At 40.8% G+C, this 16,592-nt stretch overlaps 1 protein-coding gene across 4 annotated transcripts in view; it reads right to left on the reverse strand.

Moving 5' to 3' along the window:
• The window catches only part of LOC102944465 (transmembrane protein 132C), a 294,416-nt gene that overhangs the window by 72,762 nt on the left and 205,062 nt on the right, over nucleotides 1-16,592 (reverse strand). For all 4 annotated transcript variants that reach the window (XM_043529469.1, XM_037878769.2, XM_043529471.1 and 1 more), the window contains one exon: nucleotides 5,448-5,631. In XM_043529469.1, the coding sequence (XP_043385404.1) occupies nucleotides 5,448-5,631 (184 nt within the window). The remainder of the gene's footprint in view (nucleotides 1-5,447; nucleotides 5,632-16,592) is intronic.

Genomic DNA, 16,592 nt, shown 5'->3' on the forward strand with positions numbered 1-16,592 from the left:
TTCAAGTGGCTGCAAAGTGCTTTTCCGACTCACTCACTCAAAGCAAACGGTAAATGTTTGTCCGATCAGATAAGCAGATAAGCAGCCGATGTCTGAAACGGAGCTTTGAAACGGCCCTACCGCGATTTCCCAACAAAGGGAAGAGTGACCACTTTGCTTAAGAGGATTATGGGACTTTTCCGGAAGTCAGTCACAGTGCAGTAACTTAACTCCTCGTTCACACTGACCCTGGGGCGTCTCAGCCAATACACAACAGCCGTTATCCCTCTCGCCGAGGTGGAGAACCAGGAGCGCTCCAGCCAGGGAGTCAGAGCGCTCTACGTGCCTTGCCAGTGTGGACGGGGAGTGAGGTAGAGTGCTCTGGGCGGCTTTATTGCGGTATAAAGTGCAAGTGTAGCCAAGCCCTTAGTACACCTTAATTGGCAAGCTCTAAGGTTAGCTGTGATTAATTGAAGAGGTTTTCAAAAACAGCTTAGCAGACAATTAATCAAGCTCCTGTGAAGACACTTTTCTAATTGATCCAGGAACAAGTAACAACAAATCAGAACTGCTTTAAACAGAACACAACTGTTCTCAGACAACAGTTCTATAGCAGAGAGTTAAATCTTTGCAAGATTGTTCTTTTCTGTAAATTGTGCTGCATATTCTGTATTTTGATAGGGGAAATCTTTTTCTCTTCTCTCTCTCTCTCTCTCCTTCATGTACCCTATTCTCTAATTAATTTTATAAGGCTTTCGCTACCCTCCCTGCCCATGAAGGAAACATATCCCCACTGTTTCTTATCTTACACTTTGTGAGAGGCTCATACACCCTCGTCAACATCAGATGTCCCAGAATGAAAAATGAATGTGCACTGATACTAAAACAAAATGACGAGTTATTTTCCAAGTGGCAAATTTGAGCTTTTGGTAGTGCAATGGCCGATTGCGGATGCCCTTTGATACAACGCCCCCCCCGTGGTAATTTTAGTATACATTCTTGATGAGTGAGGGTAAAAAACCATGAAAAAAAAAAGACAGTTGGTTGGAGGTTGGTTGGTACTTTGTGTGGAAAAAAATAAATTTATTTCTAATTTTTTAATACAGATTTTTGTTTTTCTAGATTTAAAAAAACAAAAAACCATTTGTTTTTTGAAAATCAAAAGCCAAAACTTTTTCGATTTTCAAACCTCAACATTTTTTTCTGCCTTTGAGTTTTTTATTGAAAGCCCTAAGAGCTGCAACAGAAATGTAACCAAAAAAGTCCACTTTTCATCAACTTTTTTTTTTTTTTTTTGAAAAAAAAAAAATTCTACCAGACCTTTAAAAAACAGCAGTAAGTGACCCATTTTTCTCTCCGTTATACCAGTGCTCATCTGGAGAAATCCCAATAAAATCAATGGGGATACCTGTTGAACTGAAAGCAGAATTTCAGCGAGGGAGAGCTGTATCAAAAATGAGGACACTGAGCGTCTCAGAGTCACTTGTCAACTGGGTGATCTGGGGCAAGTCACTTCACCTCCCTGTGCTTCCATTTCCCCATCTGTACAATGGGGAGAGTGGTACTGACCTCCTTTGTAAAGCACTTTAAGATCAAGTGCTATAGAAGAGCTGTGTCATATTGTTTCCTGTTAGCAATGGGTCACTCTGGATTGTCCTCTGCTCTCCCAAGGTATGGAAAGAAATTTGGGGAATGAGGTCTCCAGAGCTTCTGGCCTGTCTGCAGTTTGTTAGGAATGACTCTTACCCCTCCCGCACCCTATGCCTCATCCTAAATGGAATAACCACACGGTGAATTATGGTGGTGGCTCAAGGGAAACTCAGGCTCGCTAATTTTCTCTCTGAAAAACAGACGGATAAAATGGCCTTAAAAGCTGACCAGAGCTATTAACTCCCCAACTCTGGAACATACGTCATAGAAAACTGGACAGCTCATTTCTTTGCTACTTTATAGACAGAACTGGGAACACTGGGACAGGTTTGTTTCACGGATGTCCAGCCTGACAGTTTCGATTGTTTCTTTTGTTCATTACCACCACCAGCTTCTTAGTGCTCGTATTTATTTGTCCGTGCTACCTCGTTAGCTAGCCAGGCCCAGGGTAGCGAGGTGCTGTTACAAGTTGCCCTGTTGGTTCCTGGAGGAAGTTAAATTGATTATTTAGGTGCTGTGTCCTACCACCTGCTCCACTGAACCCTGACCTACACGGCTATGCGGGTATTGTAGGTTCAGTTCTTTCTGACAATGTCAATTCTTTAATCTCTTCGGTTCCATTATACCAGAACTCCAATTGCTCTAATCCCTAAAAAAAAAACCCACAATTCTTCTTTTTCCCCACTTCTCTCCTATTTTTAAGATAATTAGAAAGAGGGTAATAAGAATGTGTGATCTTGCCAGCTTCATAAGTTTTAGTCTAGCATTTGAACAGCTCACACGAGAGACGCTGCACTTTCGTGATCCTGGGGTTATATTTATCCCAACAAAAGATATGTCGTTTCCTGCTTCCTGATATTTATTTTTCCTTCCTCCTTTTTTGCATCTGGTGTTTTTTATGTTGTTGTCCATTATCTTATGCCAACATAATCTGCTGGCTGCTCCAGAGAGCTGGAACACAAGTTTTACCCAGCTAATGGATGGGACTGTCCTCATATTAAGTTTCTCTCTAGATATACATCTACAGATATACGTTTAACATCTCTTCTTAATCCATGTATATATTTTATATTATTTTACTCTCCCTCATAATCACCTTTAAAAAACTAACTGTTTGTATTATCTTTATTATTTGAATTATGGTTGTGCCTAGAGGCCTCAAATGAGATTGTGCTAGGCACTGTAGAAACACATAATAAGATACAGTCCCAGCCCTTATAATCTAAATAGACAAGACAGACAAAGGGTGGGAGGGGAAACCAAGGTACAGACTTTCCCAGCTCACACAGCAGGCCAGTCGCAGAGTCAGGACCAGAACCCAGATGTCCTGAGTCCCAGACTGGTGTCCTAACTACTGGCCCACACAGCCTCTGTGTTTGTAACTGCAAAGATTCCTCCTTAAAGTTCCTTCCTCCAACAACATAATTCTGAAAGAAGCAGTTTTGCTATCTGGGCCCAATTCCTCCAACAACATAATTCTGAAAGAAGCAGTTTTGCTATCTGGGCACAATTCATGTTGAAATCAATCTGGTCTGTTTATTTCTACTATTTTCCCTCCAAATTATTGAAGAAAAATACTTGCCATAAAACACCGGGACCTAGCTTTTATGTGGGAGATGCTTTACAGTTTGTAGCTGAGAGAGAGAGACCGTGAAGTACAACTTCTCGGCAGACACAGCATCACGTTCTCTCTACCTCTGAACAAGAGAATTGCCAGGTAATCAGCTCAGCTGGAAATTAACGTTTAAATGAAGAAAGTGTCCTGGCTGGAGCTGCAGTGTTAGCTAACAGAAAACTGAAAATTCCCTTTACCTCCTAATATCCCGCCAGCAAAGCCAATTTTGCATTGGCATCTCATCCAGCTAGATTCTATTAGCACAGTGTGTTATGGCTGCTGCCAAGTGTTATCACAAGGTACAGTAGAGAAACGGACACACACAAGGAAGCTTTGCAAAGTGAAGGGTTTTAAGGTATAATTTTGTCCTTTAAATCCCTTGCAAAAACCGTAATGCTTGATGGTACTACCACTGCTACATCCAGGGCCTCATCCCATATTCCTTGTGCACCCCATGTTTCGCTAAATTGCGACTCAGGCTGCTAGAGAAACCAACATAAAAGGATGCATTTTAATCTCTCAGAGACATGTGCACGTCCATCTGCATCTTGCCTACAAGTGCAAAGGCATTAGTGACTATTTTAACATGTATAAAAATAGATCAGGCATGAAATACAAAGAAGGAGCCAATGAATTCTTAAAGAAAATAGAAGGGCGGGGGGTAAATTCTGCCAGAAGATAGACACAGGTAGCTTCATTGGAAGTCATTGAATGAATCTCCCTAAGGCCAGAATCTGACCCGAAGAAGCTGTCTTAAGTATGTTGTTAAGTCTTTATAGGACTGAGGACATAATATTTATTGCCATATTTAGCTCTACAGGTAATCAAAGGCAACATTTCTCTCTCAGACCAGTTCTGAAGCACACAGCTCTCTACTGACTTCAATTAACTTTGGAGCAGGATCTATGTAAATAAATCTCCAAAGAATATCGGCAGGGGTTTCACTGACATAGCATATAAGTTGAGGACTACCATACTGATTGCAAAAAATAATTCTTCTCCAGTTATCTAGCGCATGACAATATTATCAGACAAAAGGAAAAACCATGTAAAAATTTAATAAATAAAAGAGGGCCAGAATTTCACCAACAAAAACCATCAACAGAAAGTATCTTTCAGTATTAAAGTCTGCACTGGTCCTTTAATTTTGGTAAACATCTTGTTTTCACCTAAATATCATTGGGGCTGCTCCTGCTCGAGGAGTTTACACACACATTGACTTCAGTGGGAACAGGACTTTTTTTTTTTTTTTTTTAATAAATTAACATGAGGAAAAAATTCCCCAGAAAAGGCAGGATACTCATGCAGAATTTTTTCAGAATAGACTCTTTTCCAGTGACTTTCCAAACAGACCAAGGGACTTTTCTTTCTTTTAAAGACACATTCTGTTCTCTCCCTAAAACTGAAATGCTTTACGCTGCTAGGGAACAGCCAGCTAATTAGTAGGGGCTTCATCCTCCTGAATACTGAGCACTTTGAACTCCCATTTGTTAACAGGAGTTGCAGGTGGTAAGTGCCCCCAAGAGTTGTCAGCACCCCTAGCCTCTGTTTGCCAGAAGCTGGGAATGGGCAACAGGGCATGGACCACGTGATGATTACCTGTTCTGTTCATTCCCTCTGGGGCACCTGGCACTGGCCACTGTTGGAAGACAGGACACTGGAATAGATGGACCTTTGGTCTGACCCAGTATGGCCGTTCTTATGATCAAACCCTATAGCACTTAATGGAAAAATTAAAAAGCGACGAGCAAGTATATTTTGCCCTCTGTTACCAACTGGTAGCCTAAAGAGAACTGTAAATGAATGGTTTAAAACAGGGGAACTCAAACTTTAAAAAGTAAGGGCCAGATTTTTTTATTTTAAAGGGGCAGCAACTTTTGTGTGTGTGCGTGGGCAGTTAGTCTAAATTACATGATTTTCACCCACAATGAAATGCGTGTGTGATTCTGGTGAGTGCTTACTGCTCCTATACAAAAAAGGATATCCAACTGATACCAACAAAGATTCCATCACATAGGGAGAGTATTATTATGCCAAGGTGGAGTAGTGCCATACTGATCTCGGAAAAGAATTCTTCCTGGATTATCTAGTGGGCAGAGACCACCTCTTTGCCAATCAGTCTCAAAGGCTGCTTCGTACCTTCACAGAATGACAGTCATTTAAAGATGGGACAGAGCACCATGCTTTCCAGAGAATCTCTTACCATTGCTAGTGGAACTATTCCTACCAGGTCCTTCTGGCAGATGAAGATTTCAGAGAGGGCTATGTCCGTTGTCCCCTTCCGAGGGTATTCCACCTGCCACGTGATTGGCTGCGTTCCGGAAAGACTGCTGAAACTGGCTATTTCAAAGTTCATCTGCACAACTTCACTGAATAAACTGTTACTCCTGGAAAGATGAAAAGAGGGAAAGGGAAGAGATATTACAGTGATTGAGGAGGGCAAATGAATCATATTAGCTACTGGAAAATGTAGTTATTTATACGCAAATATACAACAAACCTTTCGCAATACAAACAAGAATTATTCAAAATGTGCTTCCCACCAAGGTTAAGAACAGTGAGGTAAAGTTCCTTACTTTACCTTGATCCAGGATGAGATGTATGATATAAGCAAAGATATTTACTCAACTGAATATTTTTATAATTTTGCAAATGTGAATTGATCCTAACAGTGAGTCCGATTCTCTTCTTTTGTACATTAGTATAGCCAGGAGTATCAACAATGAAGTAGATGAAGATATACCAGTCTAAAACTGGTGCAGGTGAGAACAGAGCCAAGCCCAATGGTATCATTGTGAATCATTATAACTATATGAACTGTTCACAATTAAACTGAATTTAAAGTCCTTAAATGAGAGTTGGAGTCAACGTAAGACAAGAAAAGAACCTTCCTATTTAACCATATTAGGTCAAGAGGTTATTTAAGCCTTAGACGTATCCTTCAGAAAATGGAAATAAAGCCTAAGTAAAGCCAATAGAAAGGAGCATAAACAATGGCAGATGAACTGTAATGTGACAATCTGGAGGGCTAAGGAGATTTAAAGAGCAAATAGTCAAAGACATAAAAAAATCTCCAAGAAATTCTTTAAAAACATCCGTGGAAAAAGAATGCGGGAAATGAATCTGCTAGACCACCAAGGAGTTAAGGGATCAGTTGAGGTGGCTAGGACATTGCAGAGAAGTGAAATTATTCCATTCCATCCATAATTATACACTAACTTATATGGGGCTTGCATATAGTGTTCCTGTGATGTTTCACAGTACTTTGCTTCAAATTACCCCTATTCCCTCTAACAAAGGGCAAGCACCTGTACGCCAAGTGCGACTCAATCCGACTCTCATCAGATACTTGTATGACTTCACCAAGATGGTAGCTTCAATCTTCCCTACTTTTTTGTGTGTGTACCACAGGCAAAGGTCCACTTCTGAGGCTCAGCAACAGTCCATGATGAACTGATCAGGAGTCCAGCTTTTAGACTTCCCTAATTACCATCTTTCCTTCTAAACTGTTCAGCAAGCAACCACCAAGCTTGTATGATTATTTTAAAAGTAAAACCTTTCCCATCCCAATGATTGTTTCAACGGTGGATTTTCCTTTGTAAGGCTTAGTCAGAAAACTCTTTACACTAGCTAATGTTTTAAATGCCTTTAATTAGTATAAAGGCTTCCTCTCTTGAAAGAGAGAAACTCAGACACTTGTATGACTTGGGTATACTTTCTTTCGTGCATTTAAACAGTGATTTTGTGGGATAATGTGATAGATGTACAGGCGTAGAAATTCATAACTCAAGGTCAGCTCATTCCCATTTAAAGAGTTCCTACTAAATAAATCTTATTGCTTATAAGAATAAGGCTGGTTTATGCACTTGTGGAACATCCCAAAAGGAATACATATTGGATTGAACTTGTAATTTATTTGAAGGCATGATTATATGCAAAGACACCTGGATCGTCTGAGCTACTGAGTTCATTTAGCTGTTAAAGACGCCATTATGCCTTAGATTAATGGTACCTGGGAAGGTATTATTCTCACCATTTCTAGGTCTGATGCTTAGAAACTGACAAAGCTTTATATATGATTGACAATCCCAGAGTTTTCAGGTATGTTAAACAGAGAACAAATTCTAGCACAACTTCAGAACTGCTCTGAGTCACAATATATGACAGGAGAGCTGCCCTGATCAAGAAGGCTGAAGACCTCTCTAAATAGTCTGTGAGCAGATGTAAAATACGCAGTATTAAATACCACAACAAAAAAGGTCCAGCCAGCCCAGTGGTATAATCGGGGACTTCTGGACAGGAGTGATCTAGAATCTAAGGTACTTAAATAGTCTCCATTCTGTAGTATCTGAGCACCTCACAATCTTTCATGTATTCATGCTCACATGGGAAGTGCTATTATCCCAATGTCACAGATGGGACACTGAGGCACAGCGACGCTGACTGACTTGCCCAAGGTCATATTGGAAGTCTGTGGCAGAGCAAGGAACTGAACCTAAACTTTCCCAAGTTGCTAACCACTGGGCCATCTTGTCCAGTCCAACTGGAAAGGGGCTGCTCACATGTTTCCAATGGAAATTACAGCACTTACACCTAGTCTTAAATGGCCTCTAGATAATGAGCCTTAAAATCCAATACTATTCTGTTTATTAGAGATATTCTAGGTAATGTGGAGAGATTTCTAAGATACATCACTTACGGCTGAGATGTGCAAAAACACCCCTGAGATTTGAACACCACTTCTTTTTAAGGAGCTTTGAAAGTCTCAGACTATCATTTCTCTCGCCCTTGGAGTCACGCACAGCTGCCTGGCTTCAGTGGTGGTGGGATATAAAAACACAGCAATTTTAGCAGCACTCTAAAACATTGCTAAAATAGCTTTTTCTGTAAAATGTGTGGCATACAGTATCCTGGAATACATGTGGTACAGTAGAAAGGTTTTATTGGCACTTGCTTGGGATGATCTGCGTAATTCACTTATAGCTCCTCCACGGGTGAGCAATGGACTCATCTCAAATTCACGCCAATAAAACCTTCACACTGCATCATCTCGGTTTCTTTTTTCTCTTTCGTATAGGAGAGACAGAAAGGATCAACAGCTGGGAAAGTGGCCACTTGAAAAAAATATGCCTTCCGAGATGCGTAATGGCTGGGGAAAAAAAAAAAAAAAAAGGGAAACCTTCTCGCGAAACATGTTTAATGTTCAGAGCTTGCTCGCTGACTGAAACGGCAATTCCTTAATGTCTAGCATTTAGAACTGCTTAGCAGCCAGAACAGTAAGTAATTATAAAACTTTTCTAATGTACACAGCATGGAGTGATTGCAAATGCAGCTTGTGGCAGGAGGAGCTTCTAAAGAAGTGCTCAGGGGTTGGAGTAGGAGTCTGATTTGGTTGGAGTGAGAGCTTCCCTGGACCAGTTCACTCCAGGCATTCATTCAGAGCTGTAAATAGACCAGTCATTCAGGGCTTGACTGTAACTTGGACAGGACAGTAAGAAGTCTCTTTGCAGCACTAGGCAGGCGACCCGAACCTTGGTCTGGGTGCACAGGAGCAAACACCGAGTTATATTCTCTCTCTGAAGCGGATAGGTAATGTTTAGGCAGAGTGGGAGGAGAAGCGAATGGGTGGAGACACAGTGCCGCAACTGGTGCTCACTGGCCAGAGCAGCTGATCCATCTTGATGGTGGTGGGGTTAATAATTTACTACTGGTTTAGTCTTGGTGCTCAGCTCCTATCCCCTGACAGCCAGGAGGAACTGTACCTCAGAGGTGATATGTGCCACTGAGAAACAAGATTTTAGGAGCTGGAGAACTGATTTGTTTATATAAGAATAATTAAAAACATATAGAAGGTGAAGAGAAGGAAAAGACTCAGGAGAAACGCTGCCATACAATTCAGCAGGTCATATTCATTATGGACCAAAAGCTGATTTTTGAATCTCTGGTGACGTGAATTCAATTAGCAAGTGATGTAGGATAACTAGGATTCTTGGGTTTGAAATATTCTTTAGGCATCTGATTGACCATTCATTGGGAACCATATATTAATCAACCAAACCCCTACTGCTTTGAGAAATATTCCCCCCTTAGCTGGAGTCTATCTAGTGTAGATAAATAATACTGCTCAAATCAGTAGCTGTTTAGTTCTGATGGGCAGAAGCTATCCCTCTGCAGACCAAAGAGTTGAAAGCAACATGCTGTGTAAACCTGACCCAGAGACAACCCAGTTGCTGGCAGGGGTGGGTCCATGTTCTGAATGACACCATTGGAGCGAGGAGTTCATAGCAGATTCAGCTTCACTGGAAAGGTCAAGCAATAGATAAAACATGAAGTGTGTCCTGGTTTAACAGCCTGCTCCGGCCAAGCATGGCCAGGATTCAGCTGAAGAGAGCAGCACTTGAGGCCAGCAGAATGCTGGAGAGGCTGTCACAGAGCAGTGGGCCGGATAAGTCAGATAATAAGTAAGTAGGGCAAGAGAGGCAACACATTTGTCTGTCAGGGTAGAGAACACAGCTGATGTACGATCCATAAACAAACTGAAATCTTTGTTGAACGCCTGTCTACAAGCATGAACTGGCAGTCCCTGATGAGCGATTTTCAAAGTGTTGAGTTATTGCTTTGAGTAACGCAGGAATTTTGACTCTTAAATGAAGTGATTCTAAGAACTGCTACCTGCTAAATCAATAGTTCCGATTTACTGCAGTGACCCTCAAAGATAAATTTAAAGAACTGTGGACTAAAAAAAATATATATATATCCCTCTTTAGCTCAAATATATTTTTACTGAAATCCCAGAAGAACCAAATGATTTTTTGAACTACTGAAAACCTCATTTAGTAACCCCTTTGCTCTCCAGTGCTATCTGGTTTGACAGTGACATCTCAATGCAGAGTCACACTTGCTCAATGATATAACAAATCCAATGAATATCCTTCAGCAACATAAAAGACCTGATTTTCCCACCCTAACTCATGTTGAGTAGCACACCTTACTCTACACAATTTCAACACCACCACAGTGTATTGAGTAATACAGTGTAGCTCGCAAAGAGTGGCAGAATCAGCCCCAGAAATGATCAGGTAACAAAAGTGCATGCTAATAGAACGGCCCCGTCAATTGGTTTCTGAAAATCATGCTTGGAAACTTCAAAAAGAGCAGAAAAAAACAGAGAAAAAAATTATGTACAATGAAACACTAAAGCCAACGATTGTGCCTCATTTGCATCTCCCATGCTGTTTATTTTGACACTTTCATTAAAACAACACTGCTAGGGTCATCATTTAAATGGAAATATACCATTTAAAAGACATAAATCCTTTGTGTTACAAAGTGAAATCTCTCCTGCTCTTGAAGGGAAAAACTGAAGGAACTTTCTCTACACCGGTTGTCTTGAGGTCTGGAGTTTGTTTTGAGACTCATAAATCATGAGTCAGGCTGCAAAAGCATGAGATTAGTCTAAAAATAAGGAAATGTAGAAAATAAAATAAATGTTGGGTCTTTTTTATTTGCCTTCTGCTTTTTGAGCCTTTATGGTTACATTTTTCAGCTTTACTCTACAGACATGATGATTTTTTTTTCTTTAAATGAAAGCTGAGTTTTTCAGGTAATCACATGACTCCAAAAGCTGGGACTTTAAGAACAAATATTGCAACACTTTTGATCAGATTGTTCGAGTTGGCAATGCTGTAGTGTGAGAGACTCATGCTCAAATATTAGATTATTCACTGCTTGGGCACGGTGACTTTAAGGAAACTCCACAGGGCCAGCGAGCAGAGATTGCAGCTGACATGTATTCCCCTCTACCAGACTGTCCAGCTTGACAGTGAAATGCCTCTTCGCAAACCGGCCAGCTAGACTCATTGTTTACATGGCTTTAATACGTCAGTGGAAAATTCCTCAAAGTATCATTTTCCTCAAGAGATGAAGATGGAAGCTCCTTTGTTTAGTTCTACGTTCCTTATCCTGGACGTAAGAGACAACAATCTGTGCCTGAAATAAAACCGTCTCTTTCTTTAAGGAATGGAAGAGTGAGAAAACTTCTCCTCTCATAAATGAGTTGTTCTTGGAGGAAATTTCCATCAAAATGTTTTTTTCATCAGAAATCATCCATTTGTTGTAAGTGAAACTGTTCTCAGGAAAGGATTGGTATTGATGAATCTTCCCCATTCAAAAAAGTTTTGAAAAAAAGTTTCAAAACTGTCAAAACATCCTGTTTCAAAATTTTCCTTCTTGAAAATGTTGAGATTGTTTTTAACTCAAAATGACTTATTTGAAATTTGAGTTAATTGACACTAAAAAAAAAAAGTTTTTAGAAGGTCAGATCACAACAAAACGCTTTGAAATTACCAAAACAAAAACGTTTCCGCTGACCAAATCCAAAAAAAATTTCTGGATGGTCAGTTTGCAAAAATTTTTAAGATTGACTTTTTGTCCTGTTTTGGGATGGGAAAATGTCTGAAATCTCAAATTCCGGTGGGATGAGAAACCTGCTTCCTGCTCTGTTCTATCAGTTCTCTGTCCAGGGCGGCCACACTCTCCAAACTCATAGGCTAGATTGTGGCAGTGTCTTTGTATGACTCTCCAGGAGCAGCTAGTTGCCCCAAGTACAAGCCTTCCTGGACCCTAGAGGTATATATTTGGGCTGCTAGCTGATGCTGCTGCATGCCTGTGCTACCATGGCCTCACTGCTATTTTTAACAAGGCAGTGCGGGTATGTCTAAACACACTCCCAGATCCAAGGGCAGACGTAGCCTGTAAGTCACAACGTAGTGCCTGGCCTGCTCCTGGGGCAGCACTGCCGTATGCTGCCCTAGCCTCACGTTGAACTGCAAAATCCAGCTCCAAGCAAAGCACATGAGAAGGGTGGTTAAGTGATTCGCCTCCTATTGCTCATTTAGATAAACACCTTCTATTGATTGGACCAACATTTGAACGGAGGTTTAATAGACTAGCACATTTAATAGATTTTTCCCCCCATGACACTAAATATATTTGAGGTTAAGACAACTAAAGCACAACCTGAGCTCAAAAAGAGGAGACCTGCCTTTCCCCCGAAAGGCCAAACATGATCTATCTGGGGGCCAAACTGTGCTCTCAATTACACCGATTTAAGGACAGTTACTCCCTGAAGTCAATAGCGCTACTCTGCATTTACACTGGGATGTGAGGGCAGAATTTGACCAATTAGTGTTACAAATCCTCTAGCCAGTTAAAAATAGACCATGTAACAACACTGGATGTGGAAAAACTAATTGTTTTCTTCTGTCGTCTCCTTTTCTTGGCCAGATCAGATAGCCGAATTCCATACAATGGACTCATCCTAACCTGACATCAGTGTAAATCATAAGCAATTACACTGTTATAAACTTCTTGATTTCAGTGGAAATGAGATCAAGATCAGACCTTGTATGTTACCAGCCATGGGTTTAATGGTGAGGCAATATTTACGTGGACTGCTTTCCACTAGGAACTGGACTGAGACATATCAATTCACTTTCACATAGGCCATCAGATAGTAATAAAGGTGTATCACTATCAACCCAGGCTGCCTTTGAACCGGTGAAGGGCTCCATAAACCATTATCTATTCCTGGAGCCACTTAGTTCTTCTTTGCATGAATATACCAGCAAAAGAAGTACAAGCACTTAATACTAATTTCTTTCAGAAGACCCTTAATAAGAGATGTGAGAAAGGTAATCCCCATGCAGAGCTATAGAGTGCATGTAATAATTCAAAACATATCAGCTACTGGAGACAAGATGGGTGTTAAATTCTTACCTTGCCACATTAGGCTAACCATTATCTGTTAAACCCCAAAATCCTTCATGACGGAAGGAAATGGATGAGCTAGTTGGACAATTAACAGATTTGGGAGGCCACACTTTCATGAGAAACTACAGCCTTAAGAATGCATGAAGCTCTTTAAAGTAAAATATCTAATGTATGACCTGAGAAACCCTAACAGCATATGTATAAATATATATTTTTAAACAGACAATATAGGCTTTTAATTGAATTCAGAGCACTGTTTAGATAAAGGTAAATTAGATTATCTCATTAGGATCCGTACCTTTACATCTCAGATTACCAGATAAAACATGGCCTTTTGATTAACGCACCGGACTGGGACTCAGGAAATCTCAATTTCAGTTCCCACAGCTACCAAAGACTCCTTAAGAGACCTTAGCCAAGTCACTTAGGACTAGATTTTTAAAGGTATTTTGATGCCTAAAGATGTAGATAGGTGCATAGAGGATTTTCACAAGCACATAGGCGCCTAACTCCCATTGAAACCAATGGGAGTTAGATGCCTATGTGTTTCTGAAGATCCACTAGGCTGTCTGCATCTTTAAGAACTTAGACACCATTAAAAGTCTGTCCCTGAGCCCTGTGTTCTCTGTTGTGCTGAAATCTATTCAGTGCAAGAGAGGGGGGGAGGGCCAGTAGGGTGTAAGACACATCTTCCTGATTTTCATGGTTCATCTCCATCAGCTGGCAATGGCTCCTATGGAACCATGTGGCAGCTGAGAATTGGTAGAGTGCAGGTGAAATGCCCCCGTGTCAGAGTGGGGGAAGGGCAGTCAGCATAGGAGTGGGGTGGTGTGCTACATCATGCCAGCAGAGAGCTCCATTTATGCCGTGAGACTTCTCAGCTGGCCAGATTCAATCACTTTGTGCCACTCACAATGCACAGAGTGGCTGGAATAGAAGAGAGACTCTGGTCCTTAATCTCTCAGGGCCAGATTTGTAAAAGGTATTTAGGTACATAACTCTTATGGATTTCAACAGTTCGGCCCCTAAATACCTTTACAAATCTGTCCCTCTGTATCCCCTTCGCTCTCCATATAATGTGGATAATAAATCTTTTGTCCCACCCTTTGTCTGTTTTCACTATGCAGATTGTAAACTTTGTGGGCAGAAGCTGTCTCTTACTCTGACTCACACAGTGCTTAGCTCGAGCGGACCCTGATTTCCCACGGTGCCATCATGTGCTGCTGTAATACAAATAATATTTCTCAAGAAATAAACTCTCTCCGTGATTCATCATCTTCTCCTTCCTTTGAGAAGTGGGTTTACTATTTAGTATGCATTCAGAACTGAAATCCCTCCATGGCTACTGTAGACAAGCAATGTTTTCCTTTTTAGGAGATAAACCTTTAAGTGGTAAAAATCTTCCAAGGGAGATCACTATAAAAGAGACCTCGATGAGGAGTTTTCAGAGGAGCTGCATTCCAAATGCCCTGCTTTCAAGAAACTTTGCATTTTCAAAATGTCATCAGAAAAAAAGAAACTGGATGTATTCCAAACATCAGAACTAAATTATATGCCTGCTTCATCCTGCTAAAAGCAGCAAGAAGAGATTGTATTAAATATGCAAAATTATACTTTTTAGCTCACTTTTAGTTGCTTAGTTTAGTGGCTTGGGAGCAGCAGATAAAACATTGTGCTCAGTGACAGGATAGTATATTTGAAAAGCAGTTTAAAGGTCCGCTCTTACTGACCCAAACTTCTGAGGTGTCTATTTTAAAGCATTCCTTTAGGGAAGATATTGACTGGAACGCATAGAATAATGCATCGCATGTTCTAATAGCTTTGTGAAGTCCTGGCTTCTCTCTGAGTCTGTGTTCAAGTCTGAGGTAGTAAGGTCCACAGGTGGGCCACTGATTTTAGGTGGCAGTAGATGCCATATATCGTGACTTCAGAAGGGCTTTTGATACTGTCTCAAATGACCTTCTTATAAACAAACTAGAGAAATACAGCCTAGACTAACCTACTATAAGGTAGGTGCACAACTGGCTGGAAAACCGTACTCAGAGAGTAATTATCAATGGTTCACAATCGAGGTAGAAGGGCATATTGACTGGGGCCCTGCAGGGATTTGTCCTGAGTCTGGTTCTATTCAATATCTTTTAAATGATTTGGATAATGGCATGGAGAGTACACTTATAAACTTTGCATATGATACCAAGCTAGCAGGGATTGCAAGCACTTTGGAGGACAGGATTAGAATTTAAAATGATCTTGACAAACTGGAGAAACAGTCTGAAGTAAATAGGATAAAATTCAATAAGGACAAATGCAAAGTACTCCATTCAGGAAGGAACAATAAATTGCACAAATATAAAATGGGAAATGACTGCCTAGGAAGGAGTACGGCGGAAAAGGATCTAGGGTTTATAGTGGATCACAAACTAAATATGAGTCAACAGGTAACGTTGTTGCAAAAAAAGCAAACATCATTCTGGGATGTACTAGTAGGAGTGTTGTAAACAAGAAACAAGTAGTAATTCTTCCACTCAGCTTTGATAAGGACTCAACTGTAGCATTGCATCCAGTTCTGGGCACCACACTTCATGAAAGATGTGGACAAACTGGAAAAAATTCACAGGAGAACAACAAAAATGATTAAAGCTCTAGAAAATACGACCTCTAAGGAAAGATTGAAAAAAATGTGTTTGTTTAGTGTGGAGAAGAGAAGACTGAAGGGGGACACGGTAACAGTCTTCAAGTACGTAAAAGGCTGTTATAAAGAAGAGGGTGATGAACTGTTCTTCTTAACTATCAAAGACAAGACACAATGGGCTTAAATTGCAGGTTAGACATTAGGATAAACTTCCTAACTGTCAGGGTGGTTAAGCACTGGAACAAAATTACCTAGGGAGGTTGTAGAACCTTCACCATTGGAGGATCAGACAAACACCTGTCAGCGATGGTTTAGATAATACTCAGTCCTGCCTCAGTGCAGGGGATCGGACTAGGGCACCTATCAAGGTCCCATCCAGTCCTACATTTCTGTGATTTCTTGGGTGCCCAACTTAAGATCCCTTCAGTTTCCCCAGCAGGGCACCCAAATCTGGAGACACCCACAACTAATGGCCGCTTTTGAAATATTGGTTGGACATCATTTTGAGGGATTCAAATGGCGGGGGGGGGGGGGGGGGGGGAAATATACTCAAGTGTTTTGAGCTTGATAATTCAATTAATCCTCAAATTGGCCCCTGTTTCCATTGCAGTGGTCTCAGTTGCTGTGGATATTAGCAGCCTGTTTCTCCAACTGACAGTCAAGTAACACTGGGGTGTTCAGACAGTGGGGCTGCCCACTCCCTGTGCGCCACAATACCAAGAAAAATAAGCTGATCTAGGGGAGGGGTTCTAGCCTTATTGCACATTTCCTATCAGCCAGCCATCTGCCTGCATTATTGCTAGGATGTCAATCACTTTGCTATCTGTGCACAGAACCTGACTCTTATGGGCTTAAATCAAAGCAATTGGTGTCAGATTTTTAAACTAGTTAGATACACAATTGCATTAGAGACCAGGTAAGTGCACAAATCACTTATGTGAGTTG

The sequence above is a fragment of the Chelonia mydas genome, chromosome 15 (assembly GCF_015237465.2).
Source record: "Chelonia mydas isolate rCheMyd1 chromosome 15, rCheMyd1.pri.v2, whole genome shotgun sequence".
In the NCBI taxonomy this organism is placed as follows: domain Eukaryota; kingdom Metazoa; phylum Chordata; order Testudines; family Cheloniidae; genus Chelonia; species Chelonia mydas.